The sequence below is a fragment of the Leuciscus leuciscus genome (genome assembly GCF_965113295.1).
Source record: "Leuciscus leuciscus genome assembly, chromosome: 8".
NCBI lineage: Eukaryota > Metazoa > Chordata > Actinopteri > Cypriniformes > Leuciscidae > Leuciscus > Leuciscus leuciscus.
The window spans coordinates 10,881,572-10,897,464 of NC_138732.1; the positions used below are offsets into that span (position 1 = coordinate 10,881,572).

Genomic DNA, 15,893 nt, shown 5'->3' on the forward strand with positions numbered 1-15,893 from the left:
TGACTTATAAATCGTCCTCTAAAATCTCCTTAAAAGTAGCTATTCGCATACAATTCTCAGAAAAGATAAGTCCGTTACAAGAAAAGCTCTAAAATATATATTTTTGCAGGTGTCACTTGATCTGATATTTTGTTATCTTTGAAATGTTATCCTTCTTTAAACGCTTCCTGAGTGTCCAAATATCCCCTTCTGGAGGCTGATTGACATTGTAGGTAAGGTGAAAATAAAACGGATAAAGGGCGACACCTACTGGACGTATTGGAACGTCAAATTGCGTCCACTTCAGGCGGTTTACAACATTACACTAAACTATAGAGATGATAATTGTTTAATTAGATTTTATTCAAATGTTTTTTATTATTCAAGTCATTTTGAAGCCTCTGGGTTTTTCATTTTAGTTGTCTCCTGGTAGGTTAGCTAGCTATATCGGCGGAGTATCTTGCCCAGCACTGAGACTTGATTGGAAAAAAAAAGTCTTTTCTGAAAAAAGTGCCTTTGTAAGTGCAATAGGGAGTGAACGTGGGGAAACACAGACAGCATTTTAATTCAGCCGAGGGGTGTTTCCATCAAGTGTCCATGTTGGAATGAGAGAGAGAGAGAGAGAGAGAGAGAGAGAGAGAGAGAGAGAGAGAGAGAGCATTAAATGAGAGCATACTGTCAGTGTCAGTAGTATCTGCATGGCTGCCACAGATGTAAACATCTATTCTGTAAGTTATTTGCATCTTTCATTTACGGCACATATTATTCACAGTTTAACATGCATGTTTTTTTTTTATTATAAAGTTGCAATGTGTGCATCGAGAGGTATGACGACTGGATTAGTTGGTCAAGAATATTTAACTTTTTTTCACATTTCATAACATTATGTTTATGTGGTAATATGTGCAAGATGTTGTCATATGCAACACGTGTTAAGATGTTGGTTGCAATGGAGAAAAGCGTGAGCTTTTTCGAGGTTTTTTTTTAATTCGAGTTGGACTTCATCCTCATATTTGGTTCTACTCTAAATCACTGTTGTGATTCTTCACAATGCATGTTATGCATGTCTGTTATAGGCTACTTCTAAAAAGCATTCATATGCTTGTAGTTTATATTTATAGTTTAACATTAGGGTCTAAATCCATTGTCAAAGTCATTTAAAGCTGATTAGTTCTTGTAAGCAGATCAGCATTGCTGCTTCTGTTTGCCGCTTCAGTCAGCATGTATCCCAATGTCCCTCAGTCTCTCCCTTATGAAGTTTGTGATGTTTTTACATTTGTGCAAGAGTATCATCCTACTACTGTTCAGTTATGCTTTTAAAAGAAATAATATGCTTTTAACCCTGCACTTAAAGGATGTTTCTCAGTGCAATGGCAGTGGAAACCTTCAGTATGCTGAGAAACACAGGCTGCATAAAGAGCCCTTTGTGCCCCAGTGTGTGTGTTAAGAATACTGGGGCAGTGGAACAGATGAAGGCTGTGTGAAACACTTCCTTGTGTTTGTACAGAGTGAGGATCTCTGAATACCTCAGCATGCTGCTTTTCTCTGTGATCGAGACTCAAACCCTGGTCCATGCATACCAATATGCTCCGTTACAAAATGACATGGGTCTGCTTCTCCGCTTTGATCACTATCTCCATATATTAATAGACATATTAGGGAGAACAATGCAAAAGCGGGACAGTTTTTGGTTGTGGTGGAGCACTGATAATATTATTCAATTTAAAATAACAGTTTTTATTTTAAAACATTTTAAAATGAACTTTATTCCTGTGATGGCAAAGCTGAATTTTCAGCATCATTACTCAAGTCTTCAGTGTCACATGATCCTTCAGAAATCATTCTGATATGCTGATTTGCTGCTGTAGCAAACACTTGTGGTGCTTAACATTTTTGTGGAGACTGACACATTATTTCAGGATTATTTGATGAGTAGAAAATTCAAAACAACAGCATTTATTCGACAGAAATCATTTGTAACAAATCATTTGATCAATTTAATTCTTTGCTTAATAAAAGTATTCATCTTTCTTACCGCAACTATATGCAAAAGTATTATTACATTTACCTGTATCTTACTTGTAGGCTATTACTTGTAATAAACTTCTATACATTATAGTACACTATAGTATTAATTTACAGTTAAATTGATTATTAAAACCATTATTATTATTGAAGACAACAATAAACGTTTTGTTAGATGTTACATTCACTATAATGTCATTTTGTGAATTATTATTATTCATTTTTTTACAAAGACCCTTGTGGCAATTATTCATCATGACACAATCAATGTTTTCCTGGTATGTCATGTCAAACTTTCTTGATGTTGTAATTTCTCAGTGTGAGGAGATGAGGACTCTCTCTCTCAACGGTCATGTCGGGTTTGACAGTCTTCCTGATCAGCTGGTCAGCAAATCAGTGAGCCAAGGATTCAGCTTCAACATTCTCTGCGTAGGTGAGGAAGAAGTGCTTTTAAAACCCTGCAGAGCTGACATTTAAATATTAGGATTGATGCGAGAGATTGCTTCGTTTCTACAGGTGAAACTGGGATAGGCAAATCCACTTTAATGAACACACTTTTTAACACATCGTTCGAAAATGAAGAGGCCAGCCACTTCCAGAACGGCGTGCATTTACGCCCCAGAACGTACAACCTACAGGAAAGCAACGTGGATTTGCAGCTGACCATTGTAGACACTGTGGGATTTGGCGACCAGGTTAATAAAGAAGAAAGGTAATGCTTATATGCACTGAAAGGTATATGAATGACATTGATAATGAAATGTCAGGATCAAATAAAAACACCTTTTATTGTTTCTCTGTAGTTATAAACCGATTGTGGACTACATTGATGCCCAGTTTGAAAACTTCCTTGAAGAAGAGCTTAAAATTAAACGTTCCCTTTATAACTATCATGATTCACGCATCCATATCTGCCTCTACTTTATCGCTCCCACTGGACATTCACTGAAATCTCTGGACTTAGTCACCATGAAGAAACTGGACAGCAAGGTATCGTATTCAGAAAGTGTTTGTCATTTATTGTCTTTTAATAATAGGCTATAAATTGTGCATTTATTGTATAAATTATACAGAGAATCATATTATTCATGTATATCCATATTTTTTCCTTCCCAACCAGGTCAACATTATTCCCATCATTGCAAAGGCAGACACTATTTCCAAGAGTGAGCTTCAAAAATTTAAGATCAAGATCATGAGTGAACTGGTCAGCAATGGTGTTCAGATCTACCAGTTCCCAACAGATGATGAAGCTGTGACTGAAATAAACTCTTCTATGAATGTAAATATACATATACAACAGATACAGACTATGTGTAGCAGACTTCAAGTGGTAACCACAGGACACCATGGAAACACAACCACACAACGACTGAAGTGCTGATACTCGGAGCGGTTTATTCACCTTAAACAGAGTAGTGAGGTACAATTAGGGACATGCCAGAAGGCCTACTCTCTCATTCCTCCGCTTCCCCGTCTGCATACACCATGCATCTGAGCGCGAACGCTTAAAGGAGAAGCGATATAGCATTTAACATATGTAAATGATGGTGCTGAATTACCCCACATAACAGGACAGCACTCATAGGAAACATAGATGGAAATTAAATAACACATTTGAGAAAGTTAACATACAAACATGTTATAAATTCACTTAAATGCGCATATGAATGTACTTTGAACTGATTGTTGAACTACTGTGTGTATAATAAAGTTCCTTTTTTACACAGTCTCATTGTATGAAAATATACCACAAGGCATTTAGTCTAGTGTATACTGGAGGTACACAACTATCAAGTTAAACTCACACATTACATAGTAAACAGTCAAATAAATGGAAAACAAATGGAAAAAAAACATACCTTAAACAGAGTAGTGAGGTACAATTAGGGACATGCCAGAAGGCCTACTCTCTCATTCCTGCATTGAAAGACGCACGTGAAAATGAGGCTCTAACTTTGACACGGTTAAAAGAGCAACTTACAAAGAAAATAATCGAATCACACTGATACACATTATGACATAACCTCTTAACAGTGTTTTGACATCATAAATAAAGTGATTTCGTAACAGAAAATCAGTTAATACAAGACAAATAGGAGAGAGAAAAACTACCTCCGCTTCCCCGTCTGCATACACCATGCATCTGAGCGCGAACGCTTAAAGGAGAAGCGATATAGTTTCCGTTGGTGTCCCACTAATTAATGCCCCACATAAAACAATTGATAGGAACTCTCGATCGGAACCATTGAAAATAATACATTGAAAACAAGTTTTGCTGAAGTTAACAGTTTATACTACATTTCTTATTACACATAAAAAATAAAATAAAATAAAACTCAAATGCCTAAATTGACCGGCTACATACTTCCCCCTTAACTTCACAAAACTTGTTCTTACACCTTTGTATTGAATAAAGGAGCAAATAAGGCAATTAGATTGTCACTTGACAACACCATTCTGTCATACAACATTCATGTTTCCCGACACTCACGGGAAAAAGAACATAAGAAAGTTGATCAGGCTCTCAGATATTCTTTTGCTCAAGAGGTGCCTTATACACCACTCAATGTGACTTAAATTACACTTTTTTTTGTTGCCTCACATTCTTATTACTAGGCCCACAGAACTTAAAACCTCTTAAAATAAAAAAGACTTAGAAACATCTTTAACTGCGTTGTGAGTTGTTCTCTGAGTCATATTTTGAATCAGTCTGTTTACGGGTCTAACTAACCTACCAACCCGTGTTCGTACCTGGGTCACTATTTCAGACACATTAGGGGGTGCACTAGAGATGGACATGGTGCTGGTGGATCTCAACTGCTCTCTAGCACTGGTCATTGCGTCAACTGCACGTACTTGGTCTTGAGAGTCTGTAAGATTTGATGGGATGATTTGGGAGTCGGACTGAGGGAAATTAATTTCAGACCCTGGGTCAGAATCGTCTGATTTACTCTCAGGCTTTCCAGGATCCATTACACTCTCCTGTTCTCCTGCATCTAATCGTCCTTCCACCGAATTATCTGTGTCAGGTAAGGAAGCAACCCACTCAGCAGTACGCTCTGTTTCAGGAAGGTCACTCCCCAGTGCAGAATTATGTGTCAAAGCTTCACTTGGCTGCTCCTGGCTGGTTAATGAGTCATCGTGGAAAGACTCATCTTCATGTTCTCCTTCCTCAAGAGGCAGAAAGTTGGCTTGCAACATAAGGTTACGGTGTACTACCTTCTCTTGACCTGTACTGATATTCTTAACACGATAAGTGTGGCATCTGGGGTCTTTAGAAACCACCACATAGGGCACTGATTCCCACTTATCAGCCAGTTTTCTCCGTCCTCTTTCACCCTTGTTGGCTAACAGTACTCTGTCTCCTTCCTCAATGTCGCATCCCTTTACTCTCCTATTGTAGAATTCAGCCTGTCGTTGCTGACTTGCACTAGCATTAGCCTGAGCAAGGTTAAGAGCCTCCTTGAGATCATCTCTCATTTTTGCAACGTAGCTGACATAGTCTGTGATATTGTCATCTCTGCCAACACTATGGAACATAACATCTATTGGCAGACGAGGGATCCTTCCATACATCAGATAGAATGGTGCATAACCCGTTGATTCATGAGCAGTGCAGTTATAGGTGAACGTCAGCGTTTGTAACATCTGAGGCCAGTTTTGCTTAACTCTTGGGGGTAAGGCTCGTATCATACTGCCCAGTGTGCGATTAAACCGCTCAGTGTGACCGTTCCCCATAGGATGGTAAGCCGTCGTCCTCGACCTCTTGACACCTGCAATCTGCATCAACTCCTGGATCAGTTCACTTTCGAAGTTTGCACCCTGATCAGAATGAATCCTCTCTGGGAATCCATAGATGCAGAAATATCTGTCCCACAGTTGGCGGGCTACTTGCTTGGCTGTTTGGTTTTTGCATGCAAAGGCGTGTGCCATTTTGGTGAAATGGTCTGTAATCACCAACACATCAACACTTCCACCCCTGCAATCTTCTGCAGACCAAAAGTCCATGCACACTAGCTCAAGAGGCCTGGTTGTCTTAACACTCTCAAGTGGGGCTCTTGCTTCTGGCTCAGGTGTCTTGCTCACCACGCAGCGCTTGCAGCATCTAACATGTTCTCTGACATCTCGCTCCATGCCTACCCAAAAGAACCTTTCTCTGGTCAAATGAAGTGTTCTGGCCTGGCCCTGGTGACCAGCATCGTCATGTACTCCCTGCAGGACTTGTTCGGTGAGTGAAGCTGGGACGATGTATTGCCAACGTTTCTTTCCTGTTAGCTGGTCTTTGCACACACGATATAAAACTCCATCCAACATTTTCAACCTCTCCCACTGTTTGAGAGTCTTTAGGATTTTTAACGAATCTTTTGTCCTCTCACGTCTTGATGGCCTCCTGCCACGGGAGACATAAGAAAGAACTCGAGCCAAAACAGGATCTTCTGACTGTTTATCCTGAAGCTCTTTCAGTGTAAATACTGGCAGCACACTTTTCCCAGCTGGAATTAAGTTGTGCACATCCTGAGTTAGCCAATAATGCACTTCTCCCTTTGGCCCTGCATTCCACTCAACCTGGTTCATCAGTATGGCCGACACTTCATCTGAGGAGAACGAGAAACCATATGGCTCTTGGTCAGAGACAGGAGGTTCAACACTTTGACACTTAGCACTGATTCTGAAAGCGTGCTGTACTACGTCCTCTTTGAAGTGGTTGGCCTCCTCCAGCAGTCTCGCGTAAGGTTCTGTTACCAGCCTCCGACTTGCACGTCCTTGGACAAAAGGTTGTCGACTCATGGCATCTGCCACCACGTTCTTGCTCCCGGGGATGTACTGGATACTAAAGTCATATGGTGCCAACTTGGCGACCCACCTCTGCTCACACGCATCAAGCTTTGGCTTCGTCAGGATGTAGGTTAGCGGATTATTATCAGTCCAGACGGTGAAGGAATGGCCTTTCAGCCAGTGGCTGAATTTGTCGCAGACAGACCACTTTAAAGCCAGGAACTCCAAGCGGTGGGCAGGGTAATTGCTTTGTGCACGTGAAAGGGCCTTACTAGCGAAAGCGACAGGACGTGCTCTAGTTTCGCCTTCCGGGACTTGAGAAAGTACAGCGCCCAATCCATCCAGAGAGGCGTCTGTTGACAGGATGAAAGGGCGGGTAAAATCTGGGTGTGCAAGCACTACTGACTCCAAAAGGGCTGACTTTAGCTGATTGAATGAGTCACGCTGTTCTCTCTTCCAATCGCTTGGGTTCAGCTTCCTGAAGGCAGGTGGCTTTGTTCCGCTATTCTTTTGTCCCCTCGGTGCAGCGGTCAGTGCGAATAAGGGTTTAGCTATGCTAGAGCAGTTCTGTATGAATCGCTGATAAAACATAACCATGCCCAGGAACGACTTTATCTTTTTTTGAGACGGCGTAGCCCCATCTTCCATCATAAGGTCTGTTTCGGTTATCGCTGTAATGGCTTGAACTTTATCGGGGTCCGCTGTTACCCCTCTCTCATCAATCACATGACCTAGGAACCGTACACTCCGACGTAGCAGGTGGCACTTTTTCGGGGCAAGTTTTAGACCATGGGTTCTCAGGCGGCTGAACACCAGCTCGAGCCTTTCCATCATCACACTCTCATTTGGTGCAAATACTAGAAGGTCGTCTAGGTAACAGAGAATGGTAAGAAAGTTCTGGTCCCCGAATATGCCCATCATGAGACGCATAAAACTTGCAGGACTGTTGCACAAACCTTGAGGGAGTCGGTTGAACTCATAGAGTCCCATGGGTGTTGTGAATGCAGTGAATGTTTTATCTTCCTCCGCCATCTCTATATTGTAGAATCCTGAGGTAAGATCCATAGCGCTGAATATGGCATTGCCGCCAAGCGCAGCTAGACAATCTGCCTGGTGTGGCAAAGGATGGGCGTCTTTAGTAGTGCGGGCATTCAGCCATCGATAGTCGACACAGATGCGTAAATCTCCGCTTTTCTTCCAGACGAGCACCAGCGGGGAGGCCCACTCACTTGAGGATTTCCGAATTATCTCAAGCTCCTCCATTTCTGAAAGAACATGTCTGAGCTTGTGGTAATGGGCTGGTGGCACACGTCGGTAAGGCAGTCTAAAGGGGCGACTATCTGCAAGATGTATTCGGTGAGAGAAACCCTTCGCTTTGCCGCAGTCTAATTTACTCTTTGAGAACACGTCTTCATATTTACATATTAGCTGTACAAGTTGTTCCTTCCAATGCGATGACACCTCGCAAGACTCAACATCAAGGTCGCTTAGATCGAGTTTGCTCAGTCTATCGCAGAAACTTGAATCAGCGGATCTACTGTCAGAGACTGAAACACCTGCAGTTTGGTTCATGACTTTCAGCTCATTACTGGCTAGATGCTGGGGACTGATATCCAAGTCCTCCAAAGCTACACAAGGGTATACGTCAGCCAACTTGGTGTTCCTCCGCAATGTTATGGGCTTTTCTGTAGCATTTAACACCTTGACTGGCACCCATCTGTCACCACTCATGGATGCTACCACCCGCCCAATGACAATGTTCTTATGTGACTGAGACTTTGCAGGTTCCACAAGGACAGCACTTCCCTCAGAAACAGGTGTGGTAGCAGGTAGGCGTCCCCAGACGAGGTGTTCTTGCTGAGGACACAGCACTACGGCCTGGGTGAGTTTGGCCGTTCCTATCTTGCTGGGCATTTCAGTGCCTTTCCACCTGTGGAGGCCAGACAACATGTCCAGAAACTGCATAATATCTTCATTTCCTGAACTTTCAGGTCGATTTAGGACACGCCAGTACCCATGTGTACTCTTCATCTGGCTGATGATGTACTTGATAACATTAGTGCCCAAGATCATTTCGTCTCGCTGACCCGGTACGACAAGAGTGGGAACACTAACCTCATGTCCATACACTTCCATTTCAAGCTGGTAAATACTCTCTGGTTGAATGCTAACACCACCGCAACCAACAAGGACGATATCGGGGCGCATTTCACTGGGGGCGAGCACAACTCCTGCACTCTTCAACTTGCGTTCAGCCTCCACATTCATGGTACAGGCCATGGACCCACTGTCGAGCAGAGCACGTAATGTAACTTGGGGCCCTGAAACGACAACATCAGTGTAAAACAGGCTGTCAGCTCTTTCCAACTTCATTACATTTTGATATAGAACACTTTTATCAGGAATTGCTTTGCAGCTTTCTTCATACATTCGAAGATCATCTTTGCTGTTGAGGGTTTCACTTTTCCCGCTCACATAGTCCCCTCCCCAATGCGAGCAGGATAGTTTTCCTGAGTGTGAGGCACCATGTTCGGCTCGGAGGCTGGTTCTGTAACACTAGGACAGTCTTTACGCTGGTGTCCAACCCTCATGCAGACAAGACACCGTCTCTCTCGCATGCAGTGTGAGCGAGTGGAGTGTGCTGTGTCCCCACAGATGCGGCAAGACAGAATGCGAGCTCCATGTGTTTGGAAGGGCCTTGAAGGACCATGCGCCGGCCGACTAGTCCGTTCAAGCACTCTCTCTAACATGCTGAGGACACGTTCTAATGCATCAGGATTGACTGCATCACCTGTCTTAGGATGGCTACTTGGAGTGCATGCTGCGGCATTGATAGCAGTTATTTCACTTTCCACGACTTCAACGTTAGGGATTGCTGTAGCTGTCGATACTTGAAGGGTGCGAGGCATAACTGTACTGGGTGCTCTGCAAAACTGACTTTCCCTCTGATGTTCATCAATAGCCTCCTGTATCTCTTCGACTGACCATTTGCTCATAGGCTTGCATTTAAACACACTGGACAGTTCTGGGTCAGGGCAGTTTCGTATGAACATCATGGCTACTTCCGCACTCATGTTCTCCATGTTACCCCCACTACGCTCTAAGTGACCATTGGCTCGTTCAGCTGCGGAGTTCAATCTCACCCAATAGTCGACGGGGCTTTCCTTAGCTTTAGGCTGTGTTGCATAGAAATCTGCCAATGGCAAAAGTGACATTGGGTGATCGCTAAAGTAGTGTCTCAACATGTCATAAATTTTCTCAGCGTTAGCTGGGCCGGAAGAAGCTGTGCTTTTTAGTCCCACTTTGATTATATTTTTAGCCCTTCCTAGGAGATGACTCATGACGGTGTCAGCTTTCTCTGCCTCGGGGCAACTACTTTTCTGCAAGTACAGTTCCATAACATCTATCCACTCTTGTACTGTGTACTTGTCACTCTGGTCTCCTTTGAACATGGGGGGCTCTTTGATGTCAGACCTCACTATAAAGTTGACTTTGGGGGATTCAGGTTGGAGCACACTCTTGGTTAGCTCTGGTGGACTTGTAGGTAACGGGTTGACTACACTCTGACTGGCTAGCAAATGGCCAATTATGGACTGACCAATCTGACTACCCAGCTCTCCTATTAACTCTCGTAGCTGCTGTGTGACATTGGGGTTGGGATCAGATGGAGTGGAACATGTTGGCTGTGCTAACTCTGGATGGGGATTTACTTCTGGCTCTGACAAGGTACTTGGGAATAACAGTTTTGGTAGGGCCCCTGTATTCTCTCTTACACTATACAGACCTCTACCCCTCCCAGCTAATGGAGTAAATATATCAGAAGTGTCTCGACCTCTTCCGGCCATTTTGAATGGTAAGACAAAATTGAAACCCAAATAAATTAACAGAAATTTGTGAAATATGTAAATATGCAGTGGTTACAGATTTACAAAAAAAAAAACTCAATGAAAATATAGAATTTGAGATGAACTCAGTCTTCAAAGGAATGTGAATGTCAACGTCCAATATGTGCAAATGTCCGATATACGCCTGCGTGTAAAGTGTACGGCACAGTCTGGAATAAAGTGGAACTTCACGGTGGACAGGTAAACGCGTGTGTGTGTGTGCAAATGTCCGAATAACGTCACTTGAATATCTGCTGTGTAGATCCTCTGGCCACGCAGAACACGTCAGAGCACACTGCTAGACCCCGGCGATCGGCTGCAGCTGACCAAGTGGATCCGGGTCACGGCACCAGTTTTATGTAGCAGACTTCAAGTGGTAACCACAGGACACCATGGAAACACAACCACACAACGACTGAAGTGCTGATACTCGGAGCGGTTTATTCACCTTAAACAGAGTAGTGAGGTACAATTAGGGACATGCCAGAAGGCCTACTCTCTCATTCCTCCGCTTCCCCGTCTGCATACACCATGCATCTGAGCGCGAACGCTTAAAGGAGAAGCGATATAGCATTTAACATATGTAAATGATGGTGCTGAATTACCCCACATAACAGGACAGCACTCATAGGAAACATAGATGGAAATTAAATAACACATTTGAGAAAGTTAACATACAAACATGTTATAAATTCACTTAAATGCGCATATGAATGTACTTTGAACTGATTGTTGAACTACTGTGTGTATAATAAAGTTCCTTTTTTACACAGTCTCATTGTATGAAAATATACCACAAGGCATTTAGTCTAGTGTATACTGGAGGTACACAACTATCAAGTTAAACTCACACATTACATAGTAAACAGTCAAATAAATGGAAAACAAATGGAAAAAAAACATACCTTAAACAGAGTAGTGAGGTACAATTAGGGACATGCCAGAAGGCCTACTCTCTCATTCCTGCATTGAAAGACGCACGTGAAAATGAGGCTCTAACTTTGACACGGTTAAAAGAGCAACTTACAAAGAAAATAATCGAATCACACTGATACACATTATGACATAACCTCTTAACAGTGTTTTGACATCATAAATAAAGTGATTTCGTAACAGAAAATCAGTTAATACAAGACAAATAGGAGAGAGAAAAACTACCTCCGCTTCCCCGTCTGCATACACCATGCATCTGAGCGCGAACGCTTAAAGGAGAAGCGATATAGTTTCCGTTGGTGTCCCACTAATTAATGCCCCACATAAAACAATTGATAGGAACTCTCGATCGGAACCATTGAAAATAATACATTGAAAACAAGTTTTGCTGAAGTTAACAGTTTATACTACATTTCTTATTACACATAAAAAATAAAATAAAATAAAACTCAAATGCCTAAATTGACCGGCTACATATGTTCCTATAGAGGCACCTTTAATGTTGAGCCAGTGACTTGTGTTGCAGGCGCATCTGCCTTTTGCTGTGATTGGAAGCAGTGAAGAGGTCCAAATTGGGAACAAAATGGTGCGAGCCAGACAGTATCCATGGGGAGTGGTACAGGGTAGGTACTGGTGCTAGCAGATAAAGGGATTATCATTGTCTTACTTTAGGTTAGAAAATTTTTACAAATTGTGCATTTTTCTCTCTTTTTTATTCACTGTTAAAAACAGGAAATGTTTTAGTGCAAATGAATAGCAAAGGATGCAATTACTTTACTTTGTATATTATGCTTCTTGTGCAGCCATGGCAAATTATGTAGATTTATATATAAGATATTAATACTTTTATTCATCAAGGATGCTTTAAATACTACACCAGATTATTAAAGTCGGCATGAAATGGTATGGTTGTGATGTCTATATCAGTGAAATGGCTTCTTGTACAAGAAAAAATAAGTCAAGTCAAGTCTATTTGTATAGCGCTTTTCACAATACAGATTGTATCAAAGCAACTTCACAGTATTAAATTAAAATAATACAACAAAGTTTGTTTCAAGAGGAATTTATTGATTCATAAAATTTAATTAAATATCCCCAAAATATCCCCAACTGAGCAAGCCAAAGGCAACAGTGGCAAGGAACCGAAAAACTCCATCAAGTGACCTAATAAGGCGGGACTTGATTTTGTCTATCAGGAAATGAATGGTCCATTGGATGGTTGTGGTTTGCTATTGGTCGATCTCATGTGAGTGACAGGTTGTCCCGCCCTTACACCGAAAAACACATCGGCTGCATCCGAAATCACACACTCTCTTTAGTAGGTACTTAATTTGAATAAGTAATTACTTTGCGACCGGCAAAGGTAAAAAAGTATGTTCTGTGTAGAATGAGTGAGTGTAGTATAAATGTAATCTGGACGTACTACATTCGCCATGTTGTCATTATCATGTGACCTACAAGTGTCAGTAACGTCGCTTCACTGTCTTTCAAAAAATCTTCTCTCATGGCCTTATGGGATAGTAAAGTGTCCATCTTATACACACTTCAGAATCTCACCGGAAGAAGGTCATCCGGGCACGCTTTGTAATATGCGTTTTAGAGTACTGTAAATTCTGTCGTACTATTCTTGTCACATAGGCCAACTGTTTTTTGCTTGCTATAGGCTATAGTAGGCCATTTCGAATGTAGCCATTATCAGAGAAGAGATGTCACTGCAAGAGGGTGGGGATTTTAAAAAAAGATTACAAGGCAAAAGAATAAAAAATAAAAAAAAGATTGTCAATTTTGATTTCATGGTGACTTTAATGAAATGATGATGTCTGGGCTTTGTCCTCAGTGGAGAACGAGAGTCACTGTGACTTTGTAAAGCTGAGAGAGATGCTAATCCGTGTCAACATGTTGGACCTGAGGGAACAGACCCACGCCAGACACTATGAGCTGTACCGCCGCTGCAAACTGGAGGAGATGGGCTTTAAAGACACGGACCCTGACAGCGAACCCTTCAGGTACTGCAAGATCTCATCCAAGACACTTCTACAACGAATTGCTAACTTGTACTAGTTAGTCTTAGTCTTGCTGTAAAAAAAAACTGTAAATTGATTTAAGATGCATCATATGATCGTAGAAACATTACACACACATTCATTGCATCAAGTGCAATCTCTTCTTAATATCTGTCCTCTCATTCAGTCTGCAGGAGACATACGTGGCCAAGAGGAGAGAATTTATCGGCGAGCTACAACTCAAGGAGGAGCAGATGAGACAGATGTTTGTCAACAAAGTGAAGGAGACAGAAGCAGAGCTAAAAGAGAAGGAGAGAGAGGTATAAACCACTGGTTTTAACTGGAAAACATGTTTAAAAAAAAAAATTGGCGTCATGTCAAGACAGTATTAAATGTGTACTAGTGTTAGTTTAATATAAATGGTCATGTAAAAATACAAAAGTAAAACAAAAAATATATAAATAAAATAAAATTGCGAGCATCCCAGCACTGAACTAAGGGTGTTAATCGATTAAACATTAACAGAATTATTTAAATGATACGCTCATAATAAATAATTTAATTTATTGCAAAAATCTAATCAAAGTATCTCATTAAATGAACTCTTGTTCTGTATTCCCAGCTTCATGAAAGATTTGAGATGCTGAAACGCACACATCAGGAGGAGAAGAGGAACCTGGAGGAGAAGCGTAGAGATTTAGAAGAGGAGATGAACACCTTCAACAGGAGGAAAGTGGCTGCAGAAACCCTACAGTCTCTTCAAGGCTCCTCTGCCATGAAAAAAGACAAAGATAAGAAAACGTAAGCCTTCTCCTCCCACTGAGACTATCTGTTCCCATCTCTGGTAGTCACCGTCTGTGAATGAGCCTGATCTGTGTCTGCATTCACAAGCGTCTGAGGTCTTTTTGTTTGTCTGTGTTGGCTGGGCTCTTCTGGGCTCTGATGCCATGGCAGAGGATTCTGGGATAGGAGAGCTTCAATGCTGTAATATTGGAGCACACTGGCAGATGGGGTTTTGGCATGTTTAAGGATGGAGAGACAGATGATGACACTAGTTGCCTGGTACTGCCAGCTGCCGGATCAGCTTGCATTTACGCCCCATGATTAAGTGTGTTTGCCACTTTTTGCACTCGCTCTGAATAAAATGAGTGCTTGATTTCTTGAAATATGTGTTAGTGCTCTGTTTTTTGGCTGGTTAAACATTCATTTTTAATCTAGCTGATTTTATTAATGTCTATAAATATTTTCTTTTCAGTTGATTGGCGACCCAAGAAAGCATCAGCATCATCACTGCTCAGTAACTATGTGATGATCCACTGATGTGTACCTGATTCTTCTGGAGACACATTTTTATTAAAGGGATAGTTCACCTAAAATGTAAATTTTGTCATCATTTATTCACCCCCATATCATTCCAAACCTACCCTCTTTTGTGGAACATGAGATATCTTTGTTCAAACAATAGAAGTCAATGGTAACCATAACTTAACCAAATTACCAACATTCCTCAAAATATATATATTTTTTGTGAGCCACAGAAGAAGAAAAAAAAAGGCATACAGGTTTGGAACCTCAGCAAGGTGAGTAAATGATGAGATAATTTACATTTTTGGGTCTATTAACCCTTTAAAGTAAACATGAAGCTCTGTTTAACTTTGAATTGGTTTGATTAAAACCAGTTAACTTTGTCATTGTCTTATATTCATACAGAACTGGACTGTTAACATATCATTTAGAGTACTGTACTGTAAGATTAATTGTTTGATTATTAACCAGCATAATGATGGTATTTTTAAATGTTAAATATCTCTACTGATGTTACACAAATGCAACTGTATATTTTTGAATTTTGAAATAAAAAATACTTTGTTTTTTCTATAAAAAAATACTCTCTGTAAGAATGGAGATAAATATAGAAAAAATGTATTTTATTTTATTTAAATAAAAATAAAGATATAAGAATGCACAAATAAATAAAATATAAATATAAATATAAAGTTAAAAATAAAAATAAACAATGTTAAAATAAATACAAAAAAGTAATACAATAATTCAGGACTAAACTTAGGTTAATAATTTTTTTTATTGTATTCATTTTATCAAGTCATATATTCCTTTATTTATTTTCCTATTATTACACTTATTTATTTTTAATTTATTCAGGTTTGGGACTCCATATACAAGAACCACTCAATAATAAATATAAAGAAAGTTTTATTTTATGCATAACCAATTAAATTAAGAGTATACTAGGCTTTTCTTTGAGAGAATCTTAAAAAAATATTCTTTT

At 40.7% G+C, this 15,893-nt stretch overlaps 1 protein-coding gene across 1 annotated transcript; it reads left to right on the plus strand.

The window, feature by feature from the left end:
* Positions 1 to 545: 545 nt before the first annotated feature.
* Positions 546 to 15,481, plus strand: septin8b (septin 8b). Its single transcript, XM_082177345.1, has 10 exons — positions 546 to 707; positions 2,323 to 2,437; positions 2,521 to 2,716; positions 2,808 to 2,994; positions 3,125 to 3,286; positions 12,127 to 12,223; positions 13,438 to 13,606; positions 13,791 to 13,923; positions 14,226 to 14,404; positions 14,859 to 15,481. The coding sequence occupies exons 1-10, from the start codon at positions 678 to 680 to the stop codon at positions 14,860 to 14,862; spliced, it is 1,272 nt and encodes a 423-aa protein (XP_082033471.1). The 5' UTR covers positions 546 to 677; the 3' UTR covers positions 14,863 to 15,481.
* Positions 15,482 to 15,893: the final 412 nt, after the last annotated feature.

What these genes read in the sequence shown, in the direction of transcription:
- septin8b (XM_082177345.1), top strand. Translation starts at nt 678, where the DNA reads ATGGCTGCCACAGATGTAAACATCTATTCT. An exon ending in TCCATGGGGAGTGGTACAGG is followed by an intron (nt 12,224 to 13,437) that starts GTAGGTACTGGT and finishes CTTTGTCCTCAG; the next exon opens with TGGAGAACGAGAGTCACTGT. An exon ending in CCTGACAGCGAACCCTTCAG is followed by an intron (nt 13,607 to 13,790) that starts GTACTGCAAGAT and finishes CCTCTCATTCAG; the next exon opens with TCTGCAGGAGACATACGTGG.